We start from the raw sequence: 25,780 nt of genomic DNA, 5'->3' as shown, positions 1-25,780 counted from the left end.
CACCGGAATGAAAAATTTCCCGTGTGTGCCCATTCTGTTTCCTGGTCGTTTACGTGTGTTGTTTTATTGATAATACTGATTAATGATTTTGTCAATCGATGAGTTTTTCTGTTCTCGTATTACCAGTTCTAAGCACCAAGAATGATCTCCTATCGCTGCCTTGTCATGCAGGCCGCTTCCCAAGAAGAGTCTTCAGCGCACGCTGACGTTGTCTTCTGCAAGGCGGCGAGACGGCGAACAACTCTGGCGCCACTCGCGAGAACCCCTCAAGCAGCCATTGCTCAAGAAGCTTCTCAACAAGGAAGAGCTGAGCCAAGAGGCCTGCTTTGCCTTCAATGATATCCTATGCTGTTTGTGTCCATAGTAGTATAGTTGTGATGATACATGCACTTGAAATGGTGTGTTGCACAGCACGACACTACCGTATTTATTCAAATCTAAGGCGATGTTTTTTTTTTTTTCGAAAAAACGATGTGCGAAAGTGGGGGGGTCGGCTTAGGTTCGAGTACAATGATTAAGTTTTTTCTTTTTTTTGGCCTTGCGAATTTCAGGGGTCGGCTTAGAATCGGGGCCGGCCTAGATTCGAGTAAATACGGTAATTCTACATCAGTAGGTCTTTCATTCATAAATATTCTCGTACATATTGACCTCTAGCTGCTCCAGCATTATAATTCAGATGCCAGATTGAAAGTCACTAATGTTGGTCAGTGTAGGCGTGAGAGTGAGTGTGAATGGTTGACTTGGTCTTTTTTAAAGTAATACCTGTGCTTCAAACAAATCCCATGCTGTACAGTGTAGTTGTTTTCGGGCTCTTACTTGCAGTGGGCTCAAACCAGCTTTTGATTCATAGAGGGGGATGAAAGTAATGGGCAAAGAGTACCATATTAGATAAGATAAACGCAGTTTTGCTGTATATTTGTCATTTGTTCTGTGGTATCTCTGACGTTGTGTATTTTTTAGCAAGTATGTTTTTATCTCTCCGCTATGTCAAATCTCTCGAGGGGTTCACCATAAAGCCTCATCTTGATTCTTTGTCCTTGACATTGGCTCACCTATTCTGAAGTATATGGGTGACCTGCCGTCCCGAAGAACAAGATCGGGCAATGAGCTCACCGACCAGCTTTTTGAAGGTCCCCTGAAGCATGTAAGTGGCCATGTTTTTTGGAAAGTTTTTCGGCCATGTGTGTAAATTTACTTACGTATGCATGAATGTTCTCGCTGCCAGAAACTTTATGAAAGGGATGTACTTAGACTGACATTGGTATGGAGAATATGAATAACCGAAATATAATTAGTGCATTGATATAATTCTAGTAAACTACTATTGTATCAAAAGGGAATCAATTTTTACGTGTCGTGCCAGTGGTGCCTGTGGTAATATAGCAATCTTGTTGAACATCCATGTGAAATTTAACAAAATTATTTTGGATGTGCAGGAAATACTGAGGGATGAGATCTACTGCCAAATAATGAAGCAGCTGACCGACAACAAGAACAGGTGAGGGGTTCAGCATGCATGTTGTGCATGTCAAAATGTAGATTAATAAGCGGCATTTAATATGTTAGCCTGGATGCCAACGCCCCCAAAATATCTTAGTGCACATTACAAAAAGGCTCCTGTGGGCCACCTTAGCTGACCAGAACGATGTTATCTATTTGTGAATCCCTAAACGTTAAGTGTTGACTATGTAGACAACCTGCATACTTCAACAAGGCATCTGCTAGATTTTGCCATCACTGAAGCAAACTTGGTACTATATGTAATGCAACTTTAATTTCTGTATAGTTTTCGATAGGCTAATAAACTTTTACAGATTACTCTACGTCATATCAGTAGGCGTCATGTTATGTTTGAAATTTCCACGTTTCTGACAATGGGAATCGACTCGCACCATATGCACTGTGTTATATTTTTTAAAGCACTTTATCGAAGGTGAGAGCTAAAGAAGTTAAGCTTGCAAATTTCACTTTGCTTTCAAGTGCTGTTACAGAGCTGTTCATCCTTACGCCACAAGAATGGAAAGTACTTATACATAAGAACGAAAACAGGTCACAATGTATCTCTTTGCCTTTCATGTAAGGCTCAGTGAGGAGCGGGGCTGGGAACTGATGTGGCTGGCCACAGGACTGTTTGCACCTAGCCAATCGCTCCTAAAGGAGCTGACACAGTTTCTCAGGACAAGGGCGCATCCCATCTCACTGGACTCGCTGCAGCGGCTTCAGAAGACACTAAGGTTTGTAGACCATGGTTCTCAGATTCTGACAAAGTCTGTGTGACACTCACGTGTCTTCTTCAACTTGTTATTCTGTAGTATCAAATGAAGTTCTAGGCACTCTAAACTCTAAAAAAGAAATACTGGCAAGTATCCGAGCACCTTAGATAACTTGCTATACTTGTTTCAGTTCCCAGGAGGTTGATACATCATCGTGTCATACAAAAACTTGTTTGGTGTAGTTGTTTAGTATTTGGTTATTGTTATCAGTGATTGGCTTTTTCGGTGAAACAACTTTTTTGGCTGTGGTGTTCCGCTGCTAACCATGACATCTTGAATTCTATTTGAAGTTTAGTGAAAAAAATGCGTGTGTCTGCACATTAAAAAAATTCTGGGCCATCAAAATTAATTGTGATCTCTAAACTGTAGTGTATGTTGTAACTAGGGGTGTGCGAATATTCGAAATTTCGAATATTTTTCGAATAATGTTTGCTGTTCGATTCGATTCGCATTGGAATTTTACTATTCGAACTATTCGAACTTCCCAAAAACAAATACAGTCAACGTCCAATTGAAAATGACCTCTTCAGATTTTCAATATGCTTCACCTCATTACACTCTCGTATTGCGGCAAAGCTGCCTTTCAAGCTCCTTTACGGTCGAATTAAGCCAAGAGACAGTCAACGTCCGATTGGAAATGGTCCCTAGATTTTTCAATATGCTTCACCTGATTAACACTCTCGTATTGCGGCAAAGCTGCCTTTCAAGCTCCGTTACGGTTGAACTTGGCCAAGAGACAGTCAACGTCCGATTGTAAGTGGTCCCTAGATTTTCAATATGCTTCACCTCATCACACCCCGGTATTGCGGCAAAGCTGTCTTTCAAGCTCCGCTACGGTCGCCAATGTATTAACTCAAGAAAACGCTGGTTCCAACTTGGAGATGAAAGATGTGGCAGAGGTGGGGGCTCAATGCTGTTTTGGAACTGAAATTTGGGCAGGAAGTCCTGAAAATCGGAAGCCAAAGCTTTTTACCATCCAAAATTTCGGACGTTCTTATATGTCGACGTCTACGAGGCAGATTTAGAACTCCGGACTTGAAGGGAGCACACCCTTGTCTGCCACATCAGTTGGGCTTCCACAGAAGTTGAAAGAGGAGGAGAGGCTGAGGAAATGGTATCTTTGCCTATCACGTGTGAAGTGTTGTCGGCAACACTTTGGTTGCACCAAATCATGTCAATAAATACAATTCGGCCTCTACATTGCCTCATTCTTGATAAGACAACTATGAAACACCACCCTGCCAGCACTTCATCAACCTAGTGAAAAAAAAACACTTTCATGTTGCTATCTCATAAGAATATGCGTAGGAATCCTCTCTAACTTTTTTTTTCTGCAATTACACTTTGAAGTATCCGAAAAATATTCTAGAAATATTCGAGCAATATTCGAAAAATATTCTTTCGATTCACACTCACGCTCCAATATTCGAATTCGCTTCGCACCCAAAATTTTGCTATTCGCACAGCTCTAGTTGTAACCTCTGTGGGATGTCGATCATCATTAATAGAATTAAATCACTGTAATGTAACAACCACTTGTTACTGAATTTCAAGTTTACTGATACCACTGGTGCTTTAGTTTATTATTGGGAACTAAGTAAAATCATCTAACAAGACTGAGCACTTGACTGGTGCAACAGAATTTGATTTGCTGAGGTCCACCTATCGATAAGACTGAATCAATCAGTTCACTGCTATAAACACTTCACAAAAGGACAAAACATTGACTCGTTTAAGCCTACAATATAAGCAGTCACTTGCTGCCCTAAGCACTGCTTGGGAACCATGTTATAGTTTAGAAATAGTTACACTAATCACATAGCATGTTCTGGTGCAGCATAGCCTCAGCTGCTTTTGCGCCATAAAAACCAAACTAACTAACTAACTAGAGCATGTTAAATTTGTTCACACAGGACTGGTCAGCGGAAGTACCCACCCCACTTAGTGGAGGTTGAAGCCATCCAGCACAAGACGACCCAGATCTTCCACAAGGTCTACTTCCCCGATGACACTGATGAGGTAAACAAAATTGTGCATAGTCTCACCATGACAGTTATCATTAGTATTGTTTGTTTGTTGTCTTCAATCTTATGTGATTTCCGGTGTCTTTTTTATTTTTATTTTTGGAATCGATGGCATGAGTGCTTAGAACCATTAAACATTGTGGACTTATATGTGCATTCTGTGTTGTAAGCTAATCTGGGGTCACAACCCTCAAAAATTCTATTTATAGCGTTCAACACTGAGAAGTGTTAATGGGCAACTTGTTTCCCATCACGTTATACAAGAACTACAGAAAAAAAGACGCGTAAACAGCTCTGTCATCCTTGTCTAATGTGTTCAGAAACGTAAATTGTGCTGTACCAACTATGGCCCTACACTCAACCTTGGTGTCAGTGGGCACTTACTCGACAGCATATTTGTTTTGGCATGCTTGTCGATCCTCATATAATCTGTAACCAAAGTGGCTAAAACAAAATGCTACCCATAGTTTCAAAGTTGTCGAAGTGCCATTTATAACAGCATTCATGGGTTCCAATGTGCAAAAAGTACTTCCAATAAATTATCTCAATAAATTGTCACATATTTAATCATCTGAGCATGGAGTTCGATGTTAGCACCAGGTTTCAACACTGTATAATTGATAGCATGCTGTCATTGGGGGCTATTGGCTTCTTTAAAATTTAATGTCACTAAACTTACTTGTATGACAGCAAGGGAAATTATTGCCTTCAAAGTTGAGGCATTTCGCAAGTGCTACCATTAAGTTTATCCATGTGATGCATGTGTACGTGATCACTATTTGTTGTGCAATCTAGCACTAACCTCACATCTCTTGGTATATTCTTGTATAAAGGCATTTGAAGTGGACTCTGGCACACGAGCCAAGGATTTCTGTCTAAACATCAGCCAGCGACTGAACTTGCGAACTGCCGAGGGATTCAGCTTATTTGTAAAAATCGCTGACAAGGGTATGTATGCATCCCTCTGTGAAAATATAGCTGCATGGGCATATGTGAGTAGTGCTCATAGGAATGAAAGCAAAGCTTGTTCAAACCGTATGTGCTCTGTTTATAGACCATTTTATCCAGTGTGCCACCATATGAGCTACAGTGAAACCTCGGTGATACGAATCTCACGGCACCACCAAAAGTATTCGTATCACCAGAAAGCATGGAAAATTAGCCTGCAACAAAAGAAAGCTGGCGTACATTTTCATTTATTGTTTTTCAGGGCCGCAGCAACGTCAGGAAGAACCCTGAATGATTGTCAGTTAACTTTTTAGATGTCGGCAATCATAACAACAGAAATATACGGCCCATATTCATTCATTCATAAATATATGGCCCAATTCATTTAATTAATGAACCAGGTGCGTTGTCACCCGCGACAGCAGTAGCCCCTTCCAAATTTTAGTATGCTTTTTTTTTTTTTGCAAGACACCGGAGTACTGCAGCGAAAGTAAGGAAAGAAGCGCTTTGACGCGATGGATCAAGGCCACAAAATCACAGAACCACGGTCCTGTGTTATGATTTTGCTATTACAGAGGTGTTGGGGATGTTTCTTGGGGGATTTACGGCCGTGCCCGCACAAGCACGTGCGACCTCAATGGTCGCGCGTGTTGACGTTGTGAGGCCTCATGACTCCTTCGCCAGGACCGTCCTTGCATTCTTTCGGCCCTGGTCCACCTTTCTTAGGATGTCTGATGCACAAGGCAGGCACGTGTAAACACAGTACGACAGCAGCCCGCGTCGACGCGTTAGAAAAAGAAAGCATGGCGCTAATGTCCTCTGTAATCTAAACGCGAAGGCACACGGAGGCACATAGGAGCCTCAAAGATTCGCGAACACGAACTCGGAGGCCATGACGCGTCTCTGAAGGCTTATTCTGACCGTAAGAAAAGTGTTTTTCTTACACCGTGATTCTGACGATTTGGCAGTGCGGCGCGCATGCCTACGCTTGCGTTCCCGCACTCGCACCTGCTTGGCGTGTCTTCCGGGACAGCACGAACAGCACCTCTTCGTACCTGGGGCGGTAGCGTACGTTCGTATCAAACGTCGCTGGGTGAAAATCGGTTCCCAACAACCATACTCCATTACACTGTAGGCCAATGGGCCTTGACCGGCACCAATGAAAAATTCGTATCACCCCGAAATTCGTATGAGATGTGATCGTATCACCGAGGTTTCACTGCATTTGGTTTTGCCGCCATGGCTGTTAGATGAATGTGCCTAGTTATATGCTAGGTGTACGTTTGGCACCAGTGATCTGCACATTGCATGTTTGTGCAGCCGAGAGCTTAGGCTTCCTGAAATTGCTACTGTAGCCAAAGACCACACAGTGGTTTCTTGACGTTCTGGTATGAGGTGACATCACGTAACTGTTTCGCAGTATGAGCATAAGCACCTCCACATTATTCCACCTCATGCAAGGGCAACAATACACTCTAGCAGACATTACGTCGGCTCACACTATGGCTTGCTGCGTGCTGCTTTCCAGGTGTTTCCTCCACACCCATTGAGGACGAATGCCTATCATATCAAAACACCCCATTGCTCTCTATTTTGCGGCTGCCATGCAAAATAAAATTGTGTCGTTTAAGGCAATGTCAGGCATTCCATTCCAAATTGCTTGTTCCAGCTCATGCAAGAATTTGAGGTAGTCAAGTGCCTCCCTCATGCACATGCCTATGGTCACTACATCACAGTGTTAATGCTAATGACTGCATAAAACCTCCTGAGCATGAATGCCAATTACTGAAGGTCTTGATTTGCATACTGACAAAAATATATTAAAATTTTAAGAAATAATGTGGAAAGCACTTTTCGTCTTAGAAAGTTGTTTGCGTTGATCACTTTTCAAGAGGTCGCAATTTGTACACTTTTACACCTCACACTCCATCTGAGCTTTTTTGCCTGTTGTTGCAAGCCAGAGACCCTTCACTGAGGCTGACCTCTGTACCTACTTGCCACTAAAGTTGCTCTCTCTTTTTGCCGCCTGTCTTTTTAATGCACGTTTGCTCAGAATAGTGGGAACAGTAAAAACATTTGTTAATCCAGCACATGTACTATGCTCATTCTTCCATCAGTCATCAGTGTACCAGAAGGGGACTTCTTTTTCGACTTTGTCCGGCACCTTACTGACTGGATTCGCAAAGCCAGGCCAACGAGAGATGGTAGGTCGCTACACACAATTTTCTGTGCTTGTACCACCCAGACAGCTTGTCTGGCTTACGTACAGTAATGTCTCGTTAGCACCTCACATATTTTTTGTGGGGGCAACAATTAAAGTCCAATTGCACACAAAGTGCTTTAGAAGAGTCACGTTATAGTCTGTTGACAGCAAGCTAACAAAGAGAGATTTCTCTGTAGCACGAACGTTCTCAAGCCATCGTGGCGTAATCTGAACTGTTACGGTGATTTCGGGGTGTATCTGTGTAAATGATGGATGGCACATTCAAAATATGATTTATGACAGTGAATGTTTAAAAGTGAACAGTAAAACTACATGTAAACAATGCCTAAGCTCTTACGAATGGCACCGACTTCTGCACTGTCGAACCAGCAGCAGAGAATGATACAGACCAAGTGTCCTTTTTATAATGCGCTGAAGGTTATAGACTTGACATGAATCTCATGGAGGTGCATGCAGAGTGCCATGTTTCTTGCGCCTTCCTCAGGTACACCCATTTTTTACTCAAAGTTGCAACACAGTGTGCTTTCAGGCATGCTTGCGAATGTCGAGCATCATCCAGGGGCATGGTGGAACCACCGAGCACCACCAATCGAAAAGTGAGAACGCACCTCATTGAAAACTCACGAGCTTCCATCGGTGAGCGTGTTAGCCATGAGCTGGCACCGCCGTAGATGCAAGAGAAAAAAAGATCAAATTTGAAGGGACCCTGCAACACCGTTATTTTAACACCTAAATCATCGTGCCTAATCTCTAGACAGCGCTCACATGAACTCTTGAGCCGAATACTGCTCTGGCCTGTAACTTCCCTGAAAAGACCGCCAGCTCTTTCCTTCTGCTTCTTGAAATTCCACACCACTTTTTGTGCCTACTGTGAAACCGTGAAACACAAGTAAGCATGACAGTTATAGATGAGTTTTTTTTAGATTTCATGATAAAGCAGTGCCTCTGGGGAGACCTACAGCAAAGAAATCTCGTGACTGTTAAGTGATAAGGCTTTGGCAACATATCCAATGGTGGCGAATGATGCCATTGAGCTACAAGATCACTGATCACAGAGACCATGCCGACAATCGGAGCTCACTCCGATGATGTCCAGAGCAATCAGGGATATGCTGCATGTCGGAACAGTGGCACTTATGAAGTGCAGTGAGAATGACAAAAAGGAGAGAGCTGGATAAGAGGTCTGACTTGTAGCAGGGACATCATTCGAGAATTCAACTTGCATGAGGCAAATTCAACAGTTATCATTTATTTACGATTGAAATGAGATACCCTTTGCTGTTAGACACATCCTATATCTTTCTAATCGGATCTTGCAAGGTCCCTTTAATAACATATCTATGCCACCGAGAAAACCATTTTGCAGGCAAGATAGTTTTGCTACCCTTCTTCTTATCTTGAGCACTTATGTGGATGTGGCTGCTTGAGAGGTGTTGGTGCTTGGTGGTGGTCGGGTGGCAATCCTCTGAGTTCTGGACTTCTTCGGTTAAACTCTCGACTTGGCTCATTTCTTGGTTAATAAATGAGATTGGATGCAGTGAAAAAGGAAACCGCGGGTGTTCTTTTACTACTACTCACAAATGCTTGGGAAAAACGAGACATTACTGTACAGAAATGACATGTAGCATGCGGTGCTGTGAATAATTGTCCCACGTGTCCTCTTTGTTTACCAAATACTACCACATTTTTGCTGTTCATTTAACAAGATTCCTGTTTCATCGAGATGACCATATCTGTGTTTATTGGAAACACATTACTTATTACGGACAAGGACATGAGACCGAGTGTGGACGAACAAGGGACGCCTGCAGCTGTAGTCAGGAGTTTGACAGAGAACGTTTTTTTTTTCTCGTTTAGGCCTTGACAGAGACAAGCACCGTTATGGGGAAAGTTGAAACAGTGTTATCAGTGGTTTCAAGTCTCCATATATCCGCATGGCCTTTGTCTTTCTTGCGGGACTGCATTTGGGCAATATTCTTTATCCAACGTTAGTTTCTGCACCTTGGCTTGTAATTGTAACGTGTTTCCATATAGGATGAATTGCTAACTAGCATTTTTCCAAGTTTGTGCTGCTAGTTCAGTATAGCAATTCTTTTGATGGTACGTTTGACACAGCTGCGTAACATCCTCGGTATTAAAATGCCAGCATAAGCAAAGTGTTCTCTAAACTAAGTTCCATTCTGGCTACAGGATCTATACCTCAGTTCACGTACCAAGTGTTCTTCATGAAGAAGCTCTGGACAAACACCATACCTGGGAAGGACAAGAATGCAGACATCATCTTCCATTTTCACCAGGTAGCCATGTCCTCAACCTCCTCAACCCTTTTCCTTGTCCTGCCATATTCATTTGGTTTATTCACCAGAAGTGTGCGTCTTCCGTACAGTTCAATAAGAGTAGGCTGTGCCGAATGATTGCTTAGCTTGAGGTTTTTAAACCCATACGTGTATCCATTGATTGACATTCCTTTGTTGTGCAGTAAGAAATGAGACTTGATTTTCTGGCACCTGAATTCAAATGCGGTGCATGCCATTTGCTCCGTGTTGCAGGAACTGCCCAAGTTGCTTCGTGGCTACCACAAGTGCACCAAGGAAGAGGCCGCCAAGCTCGCTGCCCTTATATACAGGGTTCGATTCGGGGAGAGCAAGGTGGAACTGCAGGCTGTCCCGTAAGTCACTTGTTTGCAGTTGTTTCGAGTTAGTTATTTGCAACTGCTTTGGGGTTTGTTTTTTTTTTTCAGTTTGAGGCCAACATTTCTCGTTCAGTATATGCACAGAGACCAGAGGAAATCCTCACGTCTTTCCTCCCACTTAGCTCTGTAACGCATGCAGATGAATGTTGATATATGGTCATCTAAGCTGCATCAAATAAAAAACAAAGGGCAATACAAATACTGACAAAAAATGCATTGCAGGATGGCGGATAGGTGGGCAAGTTGGTTTGGCAGCTCATGTCTTGTCTTTTCTTCTTCTCTTTAGTACTTTGTAGTATTCGTTGTCTAGCACTGCATTGCCATAACTATGAACTGTAAAGAAACTAATTTTTGGTAGATCATAACTGATTTTTGTGTAACCTTCTTTTTTCAATGACATTTTTACTATTGCTCTTAATTTAATCGTAACTGTAGATTTTTGTTTTTAAATTGAGTATAATAATTTCATCCGAGATATTTTGGGCATTCAAATACTTTATAAGCATTGAAAGAAATTTTCGAAATGCTCTATTCTTTATCTTCTTTCTGTTTCTCATTTTGTTTCCCACTTTGTTGCCCCACAGGTCCATGCTCAGAGAGCTTGTTCCCGCAGACATGATCAAGGCACAGAGTGCCAATGACTGGAAGAGGGTATGCAAACACCGATTGCTAATTTTTTCTGTCAGTTTGTGCTTAAATTGTTCATGCATTTCATGGTATCACTGTTGTTATTCCCCAGGCTATCGTAGCTGCTTATAACCAGGATGCAGGAACGTCGCAAGAAGACGCCAAGATTATGTTCTTGAAAATCATCTACAAATGGCCAACATTTGGCTCGGCATTCTTTGAAGTCAAGGTAAGTAATGCATTCATCTTTTCTTTTTTATCCTACATAGATATTGGGCATAAGCATTAACTCTGTACGAAAACATGTGCACGTTGATAGAATATGCATCCACCATGACAGATTACCTCATTCTGTTGCACTTTGCTGTTCTAAGGAAACCTATGGCGAATTGAGCTGAAGCAAGTCCCATGTTCATTTCAGAGCACATATTCAGTATAGCTGCCCTAGTCACCTAAATTTTAAAATCATTGCTTAGACCGGTGCTCATTGGACTTTGGTATGTGGATCATGTGCTGCTGATGAGCATTTTTCATCAAAAAAAGATAATTTGTGATCACAAAAGATACATTTGTGATTAGCCATGTGAGGCTGAGACCTTTGCATTGGTTTGCACCATACTGAGCACGAATAGGATTGATGTTAAGACAAAATTTAGGCTTCTCTTGTACACATTATGACCTGATGATGGCACTTTCCTTCCCTACATGCAACACCTCCTCACTAATTGATCATAGAATAGGCAGAATGAACAAGTAGAGCTGCTGAGTACCCATGAATGTGTAGAGAAGAAATAATCATATTAATTCTGAAAGTATAAATTCCAACACAACTTAGTTGTTGAGGCCTTGTCTGAGTGATTCAAACAAACAATAAATCCTGAAGCACAATAATTGGGTTGCAAAAAAAAAAAAATTAGAATTTTGCTAAAGTTGAGTAATGAAATTGTTATTGAAAATGTGCTCTACCTTTCAGCAAACTACGGAGCCAACATACCCAGAGCAGCTGTTGATTGCCATTAACAAGCAGGGAGTGAGTTTGATTCATCCAGTTTCCAAGGTAAGCAACTGCGTATTGAACGTGCAAGCTGAAGCATGCCAGCCAGAAATTTTTACACAGCCGATCTTGTTTGTATTGTTTATGTAAGAAGCATATGTGAAAAGCTTTTTGCGTCACATAATGTGCATATCTTTCAGTGAGCATGCATCTGAATGCTCTCGTTCTCTTTGCAACAGGATATCCTAGTCACCCACCCATTCACGCGCATCTCCAATTGGAGCAGCGGGAACACTTACTTCCACATGACCATTGGCAACCTGGTGCGCGGTAACAAGCTGCTATGCGAGACACCCCTTGTGAGTATTACCTTCTCATTCTGTTTTCGGTGTTTGTGATAACATGTGTGCCTCGAGGAGTGGCCATGCAGTGTACAAAAGTCACTGTGAAAGTAAGTTTTAGTGAACTGCTAAATACGATTGCTGAATAAGCTGAACTATGTTCTGAATTACTTGCATCTTTTGATGTTCCTGCACTCCGACATATCTTTCTACAATATTACCACCATGAGTAATGAGTAATGTACCTGTCACGATGGGCAACTCCTTGCAGCACCATGTCGACAGACTACATAGCGTATAGTTATACAGGGTATGTCCGAAAAGTAATGTCAATGAGTCAATTAAAGAAGATGTATTGATCAGATCAGTACAACACATTAAAAGGTCTCAAAATAGGCTCCTCCTGCTCTGATACATCGCTTCTGGCGAGGTTTACAGCCATAAAATGCGTCTTTAGAACCTTGGTGAAAGCCTCTTTGACTTTGTCAACTGTCCGTAAGTGATGTCCTTTCATGGGAGTTTTTAAGCACGAAAACAAAAAGAAGTCTGGGGAAGCCAGGTTAGGACTGTAGGGTGGCTGAGGAACCCTTGGCACCTTTGAATCGACCAGGTCATGACGAAGGTGGTGTAGGCTGGCGCATTGTCATGGTGAAGTTTCCAGTCCCCCACGATATCAGGCTGGACTCGATAAACACTTTGTTTGGGTCCCTTGAACACTTTCATATAGAATTCGGTGTTAATGGTTGTGCCATGTGGTACAAACCCATGGTGGACTATCCCCCTGATGTCAAAGAACACAAAGAGCATGGTCTTGCTTGACCTTTGACTTGCTCATTCCGGCATTCTTGGGGTGAGGAGACACTGAGGTGTGCCACTCAGCACTTTGCTTATTTGTTTTGGTGTCGTATTCAAACACCCAAGACTCATCACCTGTTATAACGTTGTCTAAAAAGTGGGGTCACTTTCACACAAGTCCAAAAGTTCGTGACACGTTTCAACTCGGGGCGATTTTTGGTCGTCTGTTACACACACTTTGGGCACAGTCTTGTCACACACTTTTCGCATCTGCAAATTATCTGTCAAAACCTTGCGAATGGCACTTTTTGGAATGTTTAATGGCTATGCCATTAAATGGGCACTCAAACGACAGTCTGAATTCAGAAGATCTCTCACATGCATCACATTTTCATTGGTGATGGTCGTCGACGGCCGTCCAGCACACGCTTCATCGCTGACCTCTTCACGACCTTCTCAGAGGGCCTTGTGCCACCGGTACACTTGATGTTCTAACAAACAATTATCACCAAAGCCCATCTTTATCATAGGAAAAGTTTTCACTATGGACTGGCCGAGTTTCACACAAAACTTGATGGCAATCCTTTGTTCCAACGAGCGCTGTATTGTTGTCTTTATCATAGGAAAAGTTTCTATGGACTTGCCGAGTTTCACACAAAACTTGGTGGCGATCCTTTGCTCCAACGAACGTTGCATTGTGGCTTGCACGGGAAACGAAAACGAGTTTCATGGAAAACTCTGTCCTTACTTTCCAGATGGTAGTAGACGACAGTGCAACCGTGCATGCGTAAGCTAACTTCTCCCTCCACCAATATCAGCCGGTCCAAGTGTGTTGTGAAGTATAGACATTTTACAATATAATCACTGACATCACTTTTCAGACAAACCCTGTACTACCACAGATACTACCGTATTTACTCGAATCTAGGCCGCCCTCGATTGTAGGCCGACCCCCGAAATTCGCAAGGCCAAAAAAAAAGCTTAATCATGGTACTCGAATCTAGGCCGACCCCCCTCTTTAGCACATCGTATTTTCGACAAAAGCATCGACTTAGATTCAAGTAAATACGGTATGTGATGTATATAACCAAGTCTTGTGATGAAGATGCATCTTTCATTGAATTGTCACAGTTATCTATTTGTCATTGACACAGCTATTGTAACCAAAAGATTTTGTTGCCGTGGATTCCGTACTGAAAGAACTTCATCTAACCGTATTGCATGTGTAATGTAAATGCTGTTGGAGACTCTTCTATGTAAGTGAGGATGAGTAGTTATTCTGGAATTTACTGTATTAAGCATATAAGATATAAACAAACTTGACCCATGAGATCGCATTTGACGGCCATCGACCATGCACACCGCTATTGTTGTGATTTGAATGTCGCTTGATTTTCTGGCACAAGTTTGCCCAGTAAAGAGTTAGGTTCTTAATGTAGCTTGATAGTGTCGCTGCAATGTGAGAGCATCGACGAATGCCATATGTGCACTGTGCTTTGAAGTGACAGTGTGAAATTTTACATAAAATAAGTAACGCACAAAAAAAAGTAAATTCTATTGCACAGAAAAGTGACCCAATATTCTCGCAGTTCATTATGTGAATATATATATGTGAATATAGTGACACTGTAACTGCACTTAGCTCAGTTACAGTGTTATTGTATTCGCATATATTCACATAATGCGCTTAGCTTCATGAAGTAGTCATACAGTAGGATTGTCAAGAAAACTGTGTTGACACAAAGTACTGCACCAATGTAGTAGTACTTTTTAGATGCGAAGCATCTTACGACAGAGTTCAATCCGGTGGTGGTGGCGGTGTGCGGCAGGACCACCCTTACTGCGCATGCGCATCCTCGTCCCCCTCCTCTCCTCTCCTACGCTCCCCCCCTCTCGCGCATCTGTTGACCGCATTTCCCACTCGCCCTGTGAGAATTAACGACCAGGCTAGAGGGAAGACATGACGCACGTAGCATTCCTCTTCGCATTCCATGACGTGAGGTCGGTAGCATGCCCAACCGAACGCGATCATGCAAGTGCTCCGGCTTCGCATCGCCCCATGGTCCCCTTTAGCGGGAGGTGTAATTTTTTTAAATCCATTCCCTCAATTATATTGAGTATTGTGCATGGCTCACTAAAGAATTCAGTGTTTAGTGGGCCAATTTAGTCACAACTTGAGAGATGTTTTATCCTGGTATAGTTTCTTCACTGCATTTTAGGAGTGCCCAATATAAGCAAAACTTGCTAGTCATTGCCAAAATTTGTGCATTTTACTCTCCCAACAGTGACTAAAAAGGAGGTTCATACTGTACTGCCTAATGAAAATTATTCACATAAATTTTTCAACTTTTCTCTTCAAAAGAATTTGACAATTACTGAATTATAAAACTCTCCCTGCCGTCTGCAGTAGCTTTGTGCATGCTTGTGCATATAGTACCTGAAATGAGGCTGTGCTGAAGCAAGCAGAAATCTGTGCTTTGTGTGTCTGCTTGTTCAAGCAGTTAGATCATGCGATGCCTTGTTTCTTTTGTTCAGCTTAGGATTAATTAAATCCTGCTTTAAAGGGTTTGCACACCTGACAAATAGCTCAAATTGACTTATTTGTGAACACCAAGTGTCGCTGGAGCCGACATTTCGACAAGTGGATTAGTCTTCTTCAAGGCTGTAATCTGATTTCCTTGGCGTGTGTATGTATAACCTTGCAGTTGCCCTCTCCTCCTCCTTTGTTTGGGTTGGAGGAGAGGGTATGAAGCATATACGTACACGCGCTAAGGAAAGTAGTTGCAGCCTTGAAGAAGACAAGTCCGCTTGTCGAAACGTCGGCTCCAGCGACACCCCACCGTGTTCACGAATTTTTCATCTCCTCAAGCTTCCATGTTCCCCTGAACTTCTGCCTTTTTTTTTAAATTGGCTGATCGCATGATGTACATTATTACACAGCTTTATTTTTTTTTTTCATATTGTAAAAGACAACTCTCCAGCCAAGGTTTGTTTTAAAGAAAAACTAACCAAAAATTTGGAGGCTTCTTCAGGGGTGACTGTTCTAAATCCTTCGGTGTCTTTTGGAACAGTCGCCCCGGAAGGAGAGACCGAATTGGTCTCGAAATGTTGGGTTAGTTTTTCTTTAAAACAAATATTCACTGGAGAGTATCCTTTTACTACATATTGTTCTACTGAGCGAGACATGTTTCTGTTGATGTTTAATTCTTTACAATTTTCTGCTCATTTCATTTCTTCACTTGAGTGTGTTTTTGGTGTACATTGTGTGCTCTTTGTCATTGCAGGGCTACAAAATGGATGACTTACTGACTTCATACATCAGCCTGCTGCTAACAAACATGAACAAACAAAGGACTCTGCGAGTGAAGCAGTGAAATGCGAGCTGGCACGCCGTCCAATGTAATAGCAGCTTTTGTCGCCAAGCTGTTCGTAAGCTGCCATGGGAATATCGTTCTGCATTTCTTACACGCGTGCGCATTGAAATGCCAGCACGCACGACAACAGTTTAACAGAGGGTCAGGGTTTTCACTCATGCAAAACTTGACGGCAGTCTGCGCATCTTTTATCACCTTGTGCCTGCTGTTATGTCTGTCAAAACAGCGTTTCACTCCAAGAGGCTGCTAAGTGTGATGTCCGTCCATGCAGGTGTGCTGAGCATGGCTCAGTTTGTCACCCTTAAGCAAGCGACACGAGTGTGTTAGTGTTTACTTGTCAATACTATACACATAATACTGAGTGGGAAGTGCTGTCCTTCTCCTTTCCCCTCATCGGTCCGGTACTGTTAATGAGAGTCTACACAAGGCAGCGGCACATGTGAAGATGAACTTCGGTTTTCACCACTTACACACACCTTACAGTATGCAGGGTTCTGTTTTTTGTTTTTCTTATCTTCCTTCTCATTCACTTTACGTTGAAGCCTTGGAAAGGCAGTCATTCTTGACCTGACAGCCTGTCGATATTCTTTTTGTTTGTATGAAAACGTGATGACATTTTATTTATCTTTTATGTAGGACCCAACTCCACTCATGACATTTTTTTGTGATTGTTCGCGGTGCAAGAATTCGTTGCAGGCAAGTTGCAACTTTTCTTCTTGACAGTGTGAAAAATCAAAAATTCGCAGCCAAGCTGCTCTTTTTTTCTAATTTTTTTATTTCGTTTTTGACATGTACTTCTCAGAGTTGTGAACATAGATAGAAGGCAGCAGAGAGCCTGTGTGCTCTCACTTGTGGCAGCCAATATTTCCACTGTACAAAATATACTGCGATGAACATCTCTGCAGCACATTCCAGCGTGGAGGGTGTGGTAACGTCAAGTAATCGCAAACTTCTGTAAATGAATGAACGTACATTCCAGACAATAAAAGCAAGAATAACAGATCGTTGTCTTCATTACTTGACTTGACGCCACAGATAGTGACTGTGAGCAGAATTTCGCTTGGGCATATGAGCACAAGGCCCCAGTAACAAAGGGAACATCTTATTTGCATTGAACACTGCCATTTAGTGTTTGAGGGCAGCATTCGGCACACTCTTCAAATGAGGAACTGCTGAACATCTGCAAACCAGCAAAAATTCAAACTTGCACTTTTGGTGAAATAACTGCCTGAATGTAGGTGCTCCTTTTAATATTGGCCGACCCTGTATGGTGCTAAGAAACGAATTTGAAACTGGCAGTGTGGCATGGGTGGGATATAGGGTTTTGTTATGTCAGTGCTGTACTTTACAGCATGTAGAAAAAAATTAGTCACAGTCTCCTCGCTTGATAACGTTAGTTTTGCTTTGTCAAGTTCAGTTTGATTACCGCATGGCAACCGCACACAAACAGTTTACAAAGTGGACATACGTGAAGAAGGCCAAGTTTGGTGGGATACCAGACACAAATATGTGTGACAGGTTTGTCTGCACTAAGTAGCATGTACCATGGAACGCACAAGTAGAGCAAACCACAGTACATCGGGGTCAGACAAAGTGTTTTGTTCTGCTATCATTGTCCACATTCGTTGCGGTCACCGAAGCACCTCGGAGAGGTGTGAATGCTTTGGCAGTGCACATTCCAATGCTGTCTTCCCACGACTGTCCTTCACCACAAGTAGACCTGGGGACTTTTGCAGAAGCATCCTGCAGACTTCCTCATGCCCATTCTCTGCTGCCTGTAGGATGGCCATAAACAATTACCTACATTTTAACGACTACAACCAACATACAGGCAATCGCACAAAAGCATGTTGGAAATGAACGACAAGTACTGTTTAGTAACCAGCTTCGAAGATATTATCAAAAAGCTAAAGATTACGTCCAAAATTTACAGCAAGCTTGGAGTTAAATAAGTGCTCATAATTATAGCGGGAAAAGTGTTGTGTATCCTGAGCACAGTATGTAATAAGGTTAAGATCACACGTAACCTTCCTGAATTTTATAATTCGACTCACTGGGGTGATCTGAATAAAGGTTCATTAGTTTTCTTATTTCAAACAACTTTGGCCAGAAGCACCGAAAATGAAAATTGCTGAAGTGCAGCTGTTGCATTTCCTTTGGCAGATTGAATCAAATCCATGGTACAAAATGCCTTGTCATTAGATATACCGTCATACAAATACAGCATAATCTCGTCGGTATGTTTTTCAGAGGAACTGGAATATAAAAAAGTATTATCCAAAAATCGAAGTAACCAAAGAGGTTGAAAAAAGGAGGAAAATATGTATATACTCCATCAGCAGCTCACTTTTATTGAGCCACATTAAAGTAGCTGGTCAACTTGCGTTGCACTTTCTTCTTCTCATCGTCTAGGAGTACATTTAGAAAAGTATTCTTCTGAATTATTCTGAAATTCTTTGCCTGGCACATCATTATCATCAGTGGACGCAGCGATATTTTCGCTAAGAAATGCAGCTCTGCAACGTGCACAGCTCAGCAACTCTTCAACGTGCACAGCATGGCTTGTTGGAATGCGGTTTGAGCTGGTATACCGAAGAATAAATGTAGGATTTCTTGATCGGTCAAAATCCACCTTTGCGGTCGTATTATACAATTTTGGGCAAAAATGCGATTGCATTAAACACATGAAAATGCACCATTTCCAAGGGACCTTGGCCAGGAATAAAAAGACAAATGCATTAGGCCAAGAAATGTATTGTGCAGAATCGTAGCAACAAGATTCCACTGTATGTAGATCCACAAGGCCATTCGTCAAACAGAGGCACAGAAAAGCTTGTTTTAAGTGTTACACAGAGACTTTCCTATGAAACAACTTGCATACTGTTCAGCAAGGCAAGTGTTGAAACACTGTTTGCCAATCAATGATAACAAAAGCATAAAAAAACCTATGTCGTAACGAACACTGCACTTGAAGTCCTGTCCCAACTGTTTCACAGCAAGTGGTGCATGAGCCCATATATGCAATGATATTCATCATTTTTTATTCTTTTCTTGTGCTTAGATATTTAGAACAAATAAAGTAACAGCGCGAATGAAACAAGGACGACAAAGGAACGAAGACCACGGGACAAGCGCTGTTTTACTGCCAACTGAATGTTTATTTCAAGAAAAACCAGCCTTTTATACATTCTCAGAATGAACATGCGCACAACAAACACTAACTAATCACACTCTCAATCTTTCTTTCAAGAAGTTTATTTCTCTCTCCGAGAGTAGAAGAGAGGGCGAACTGATACACTTATCACCTTCGTTATGGATCCAAAAGGTCTTCGTTCCTTTGTCGTCCTTGTTTCATTCGCGCTGTTACTTTATTTGTTCTAAGTATGAACCAACTAGCCCACATCAAGTTGTTGCTTAGATATTGTTTCTCAAAAACCTTCACCCCAGTTATCAATGGAATCGATCATTCACCTCAGTATAAAAAAATGAATAGTACCACTGTACAATAAGCCTTGAAAAACACAGACCTCTTTTATACATACCTCCAGCCTTTACTGTTGCAAGCTCATAGCATGTGCAGTTTTTCCCCCATGTTGCCTTGCCGTCACCGTGAGCATTTCAATTACTTAGTTTTTTATAATCTTGAGACATTCTCTGATAATAGTGCTAACAATAAACAATTACTTGCAAGGGGAATTCTATTCTACTTTTATCGTCACGACTCAACTAGCTTTGTGCCCATTTGCACAATAAAAAAAAGAAAGAAGGAAAGAGCAGCACGGAGTGGTGCTATAATGAAAAAGCAAGAAGCATAAGTTGCATGTTCCGCTTGCTAAGAACGTTAATACTTAAATATAAAAAGTCTGCACCAGATGCCATGCTCGGCCACTGTGCAGCATGATCAAAAGAAATTCTAGTTCACATCAAAACTGGTCTCGGTGGCTGCTCTAGCTATGTGAAGGGATACTATGAGGGCGTGACATTTTCAGATGGATTCTTGCAAAGCCTCAGCCCCATATACCAGAACATCCCTCGACTCAACGCTCGACAGCAGTGCCACATCTCGGCAGGAGTGGCTATTACCTCCGAGTGATAATCGGCAGCAGTTCTTGAGAAAAATGGCATCATTTTCAGTCAAGCGGCAGTGCTGTGCACAATTTGGTCAGGTGAAGGACAAACTTCGCATCGACACTTGTCTGAGAATACGGATGCTAACTTAGAAGGACAAACATAGTTACCGGACAAGAACACTTAGTTGTAAAGCTGCTTTGCTAGGTACCCCATTTCTTAGACGTTTGTAATTTGCCTAATGGGATTACTTTTTGTTTAAATGGTCTGATAGACCCATTTGCCATCAATAAAAGGGGGAATGCCGTTTTCTGCAATCTTCACTTGACACATAACAAGGAAAAAGGCACCAGAAGACAAGGTAAAGTGCATTTGCTTCAGTCCAATTGCAAACAGCATATTGGACACACATATCAAGTGAGTGTGAATAAACCTTTTCTAAGGAAACTTGAAGTTCACCTTTTTGAGGCATGGTTGTATTAAACTCGGCATTTATAGGTCATTTCTCTCAGGTGCTCGTATTCAATTTAGTTTGATATTTTCGCTGCTGGAACACCTCTAAAAATTTACAGTAGGGGAACTTGTACCATGTTATCCGAGAAACCTGTAAATTTTGCAATTCATGTACGTGACGTCTCTATACTTAACCTGATAGAAGATGCGTCAACTTTGCTAGGACATTACTTTATTCTAAATTAGATTACTGCAGTTGGCTTGTTCTTTGTTGAATAACTTCGAATATTAAAGGGACACTAAAGAAAAATACGACTATACACATTTTAGTAAATACAATACCGAAACGCCATTCTTACCGCGAGACGCTTGGTAAGCTAGAAAACGCACGAGAAGAAAATGCAGGTAGCGAAGGAACCTTCAAATTACTGCACTAAACGCTGCAACGTCATAGATTTTGACGGCGCTGACTAAGTCATAAGTAGTGCCTATTTGGTAAAAATGAAGTACATTGTCCTCTGAGGGGGCCACAGACATAACATACCAAATTTTACGAAATTTCTTTGAGTGAATGTTGCTAAAATACGAAAAATACATTTTGAAGTCCGCGATGTCGCGTGCGGAGAGTTCGCCGCGAAATTAAAAAAATGAGACTTTGACCTTGGTTTTGTGCTCTATTAACAAACATGTGATGGTGAAATTCACGACATTAGAGTTCTCAGAGTACAATTTATCAATCTAAGCTGATTCATTGTTTCACTTATAGTGTCCCTTTAATGTTATAGACCATATCTCTTGTGCAATCACAGCAACTAAATTGATATCGGCTGCTACACAGGTTAATTTGTACAGGCCAAGTGCTGTTGCCTGGACAGCTAGCTACAATTTGAGACTGGCTGCAATGTTACTGTCTTCAAGTACTGAACTGTCACACATACACTGCCTCTTCAACATGGATACACATACTATATGAACTTGTGATTTAGACTGTACAGCAAGTATTTCATCACCTTGTGCAGGGCTGTTTTGCCGTCACTGTCTACTAGAGTGCAGTCTGCACCTTTGCTGAGAAGTAAATGCACGCATTTCACGTGCCCTTTGTAAGATGCACGGTGGAGGGCTGTGGCACCCCCGTTTGTCTGCACATTTGGTCGTGCACCACGACTGAGCAGCAGTTCAACTACGTCTGAATGTCCATGCCTGCAGGCATAGATCTGCAAAAGTGATGACGCAATGCAAGTGTAATTGGCAACAGTTTATTTCCCACAAGAAATGTTGCACAAAAGTCGAGCACATTTTTTTACAACATTTTTTAGTCAGTGTACAAGACACCGGCACTTTTAAAATGAACAAGCAATTGTATTTTGATATGACATCATTGACTAGTTATCTTCAAAATCTTCCACAACAAAAAGTCATGTAGCATTCACTCAAAAATAAAATACCTGAAAGTTGATATAAATGAATTTGTCAATTAAATCTAAGAAGGCTTGCCCAAAAGCATGGTTATCTTGATTACCGGAGCACTTTTCAGTTAAGACGCTTCATAAATTGAGGATGAGAGTGGTTACGCTGCATTTGCAACAAAAAATTATGGAGGAAAGAATATGACTTGGCATTATTGTCTCTTGGTTCTCATTTAAAAAAAATTATGTGATACAGCGCGGTCTGCCCGTGGTACTTGACGTCTTGTCCCACTTTTGCAAATGTTGTTTTTTTTTTCTTTTTTTACACACTAAGCAGTAACCAACTGGTCCACATATGTTGTGCACAGTGCGAAAAGTCGCATTTGTTGCATCCTTACAGTGCCCACTACAAAATCTGGATGGAGCATTTGAAAATTTCGGGGTTCACGGAAACATTCTTCAATAATTATAGGGACACTACAGCTCCGATTTCGACATGTGTTATGAAGGGGAAACATTCAATGCAGACAGCAACAACATTACAGAGACAAAAACCAAGTTAGAAACCTGCACAGTTGTCCTAGAACTGCGACTCTGATAGCTTCATCATGCGTATACACAAAAATTCAGAGCCCCAACAATTTTTTTTTAAGAATAAGGCAGGAAACAATATGAATCCACCAGTGCAACTTCTTATATATCCAGTTTTGATGAGGGCAAACATAGGCAGAAGGAAAATATGAAATTTTACAAAAGATCGCTGCTTCAGTGTAACTTACAAGTGCACTGTAGCCGTAACCGTCCACCTGATCAGGATCACCGCCTTTCTGAAGAAGTGACTCGACCTTCTTGTAGTCCCCATCAGAGGCTAAAAACAAACAAACAAACAAATGAAGTAGTGAAGCGAGTTTGTTGTTTAGAGCCTACCTGCGCCGAGCAGACCTCTGCTGAAATCTAGTTCTTCCAATGTTTGGTGAACTGATGGCGCCGCTGAACCGTGTGAACAGTCGTGCGGACAGTGCATATTGGCAATCGATAGAACTGACAAAGTAGATTCAATCAGCAGCTTCACGATACTGAACAAACGCTCCTCACAACCGCCGCGAAAGTAGCGCGCTCCTAAACCATCGTTCCATCGTGCTTGTTGACATTGCGACATTTGTTTTCGTGGCCACTACAGGGAGCGACCGCCGCGCCGCCATCCGATAGCGCCTGAAACGCGCTTCTGGGCACTTTTTCTCCCTGAAGACGGCTGCTGGCCTAGGTACTGAGGAGGAGAACGCCCCTAGCTCAACTTGTCCCTAAACGCGCTTCGCGCCGGTGTCAACTCACGTCGAGGTAAGTTCTTGCATTCCTTGTTCTGCGATGTTTTCTACGCGCGACGATGAAATTTCTCCACGCAGTACGCGTCTCTATTTAGAACTATTTTCAGCGTGACAGTTTTTGTATTTTCTTGTAGCCTGGGAACACCGTTCAATTTGTGCGACAGAAACTTATGCAGCTTCCGTCTCGCGCAAACAATTGAATATCGCTTGTTACTTTCTTGCCCTAGAGTTGAACTAGTAAAATGTTCGCGACACACACTTATGAGAACGAATGCAATTAGCTAGGTCTTCGCTTGTAGTACATTAGTGTGCAAAAAAGCTTTTATTTGCGCAGGTGCCCATGCTGCCAGTGCAGTCATAACGCTTTGGCGTTGGATCCGAGCCCATGGAGAAAGTTGGAGCTGTAGAGCTGTATGTAAGTAAACTTTGTGCGTGCATATTCTTCGTTTGACCATTGCGAAATATTTCAGAAGTGGTGTACTAATCAGTGCACAAAAATTGATCTGCCAACGTTAAACAAAAAGCATTTAATAAAACTAATGAGCCGTAGTGTCCCCACTTCACTGCTCATGGGCTTTCTTCCATTAGCTTAATGGGCACAGCCACTGCATGCTCTGCCAAGAAGCCAGACATGAAGTTCAAGGGGACACAGCTTTTGCATCGGTCTGGCTTTAATGAGGGCAACCTGCGCTGTGGTTCAAAATTTTATTTTCAAGCCGTTGTTCGAAGCTTTACAGGAGGCTAACACATACAATAGGGCTCTCGTGGTTCAAAAACCGTGGGCAGGACTACCGCTCAAAAGAAATCTAGGCCGAAGGTTTACAGGTTAGCATGATTGAAAATTGGGCGAGTTGGTAACAACTCATAGCTGGTAGAGGCAAAACAGTGCGAAATAACAGAGACCAAGGACGAGTAGACACGACACGAGTGCTGACTTTCAACTGAAAAGTTTATTGAAGCAACATCATAATATACTCTTACTGTGCATGCTCTTACAAGGCAAGAAACTCTTGACGACGTCATGGCATTGAAGTGGTGTTCGCAGCCAAGAATAAAGTTGGTGATATCTGCACAGCAGTGCGGAAAAAGGCCCAGTGGTGAAGGATTCATATTCCATTAAGCACACGAATGTTTTTGTGCCATTGACATTGTGTACAGCATACCCTTCACGTGTGGAAGTGTTTACATTGGGCAATCGGGGCGATGCGTAAACTCGCAACTGAGGGAGCATCAAAATTCCCCGAGAGGTAATGTTTGCTCGAAGCACATGGCAATGCACTGCCAAGATTGCAGGTACACCACAGAATTTTCTAGGATGAGGATTCTTTTCCGCCACCACGACCAGTTGACACGCGAAATCTTCGAGGCCCGCAAAATACAGAAGGCAGGGCATAACTGTGTCATTAAGTCTTCAATAGCCCTCCAGGAAAAGGAAATTTCCTTTTTAGATTCTTGTAATCGTTAACAGTGCTAAGATTACTAGCAAGAGCGAGCCAAAGAGCCCGGATGAAAGCATGCCAGTTTCATTACCATCTGCTATTGCCATGTATTAGCATGGCTCTTTTGACAAACACTGACATCCCGGAATATTTTCTGGCTGTTTTAGGTCAGCAGTTAATGTACAAGCTTCCTAAATTCTTCCATTGCATGCTATGTTCTTATCATGAATTAGAGGCTCAAGACATCAAGTACATCAACAGTTTCTTCCGTTGTTTGTTATTGAAAGCATGTTGTAGGGATGGGTAAGTTTCCGTATGAGATAGATTTTGCACATACCGCAGAACCATATGTGCTCAAATACTGCAGAAAGTTTCAGTATTATCGTCACCATCTTTCAAAGTAGCATTTGGCGTTGTTAGTTGCCTAATTTCTGAAGGAAGAAAAAAACTGGAAAATGAGTTCCTGGACTCCAATCTCAAAGGTGATGCTTTACCTCCATGCAAATTCATCGACGTTCGAAAAAAAAAAAAATTACAAATTCGCATAAGATCTGCATATTTTTGTTGGAATCCTTCGGTATTACTTTTCATGTTGTCAACTAGTTTATTTGTATAGGGAAAGGCTGCTCAATTACCTTGTCTGGAATCGGTGCACTGAGTTTGTGTGCTATGCTTAATTTGGCAGTTGCAGGGTGGTAAGGCATAGCCTTTCAGATAGCAGACTTGTCTACCATCTTTCTGGTGCTCCTGCCACGGGCTGAAGCCAATTAAATCCTTGTGAAATGTTTGCCGGAGGT

At 42.0% G+C, this 25,780-nt stretch overlaps 2 protein-coding genes across 2 annotated transcripts in view; one reads left to right on the top strand and one right to left on the bottom strand.

Moving 5' to 3' along the window:
• The window catches only part of LOC119387061 (myosin-VIIa-like), a 142,884-nt gene extending 125,590 nt beyond the window's left edge, over window positions 1–17,294 (top strand). The window contains 15 exon segments of the mRNA XM_049413356.1: window positions 172–338; window positions 1,053–1,144; window positions 1,437–1,498; window positions 2,082–2,234; window positions 4,187–4,292; window positions 5,131–5,245; window positions 7,363–7,449; window positions 7,988–8,065; window positions 9,660–9,766; window positions 10,019–10,137; window positions 10,746–10,812; window positions 10,901–11,017; window positions 11,762–11,845; window positions 12,022–12,141; window positions 16,203–17,294. Of these exon segments, the coding sequence (XP_049269313.1) occupies window positions 172–338; window positions 1,053–1,144; window positions 1,437–1,498; window positions 2,082–2,234; window positions 4,187–4,292; window positions 5,131–5,245; window positions 7,363–7,449; window positions 7,988–8,065; window positions 9,660–9,766; window positions 10,019–10,137; window positions 10,746–10,812; window positions 10,901–11,017; window positions 11,762–11,845; window positions 12,022–12,141; window positions 16,203–16,292 (1,564 nt within the window). The 3' untranslated portion in view covers window positions 16,293–17,294.
• LOC119387064 (ankyrin repeat domain-containing protein 39) lies at window positions 17,289–23,400 on the bottom strand. Its single transcript, XM_037654366.2, has 4 exons — window positions 23,147–23,400; window positions 22,999–23,087; window positions 21,824–22,027; window positions 17,289–18,067 (listed from the first exon to the last, which is right to left on the bottom strand). The coding sequence occupies exons 1-4, from the start codon at window positions 23,376–23,378 to the stop codon at window positions 17,924–17,926; spliced, it is 669 nt and encodes a 222-aa protein (XP_037510294.1). The 5' UTR covers window positions 23,379–23,400; the 3' UTR covers window positions 17,289–17,923.
• Window positions 23,401–25,780: the final 2,380 nt, after the last annotated feature.

This window comes from Rhipicephalus sanguineus, chromosome 3 (assembly GCF_013339695.2).
Source record: "Rhipicephalus sanguineus isolate Rsan-2018 chromosome 3, BIME_Rsan_1.4, whole genome shotgun sequence".
In the NCBI taxonomy this organism is placed as follows: domain Eukaryota; kingdom Metazoa; phylum Arthropoda; class Arachnida; order Ixodida; family Ixodidae; genus Rhipicephalus; species Rhipicephalus sanguineus.
The sequence above is the reverse complement of the archived record's forward strand: the minus strand, read 5'-3'. Positions and strand labels throughout refer to the sequence as shown.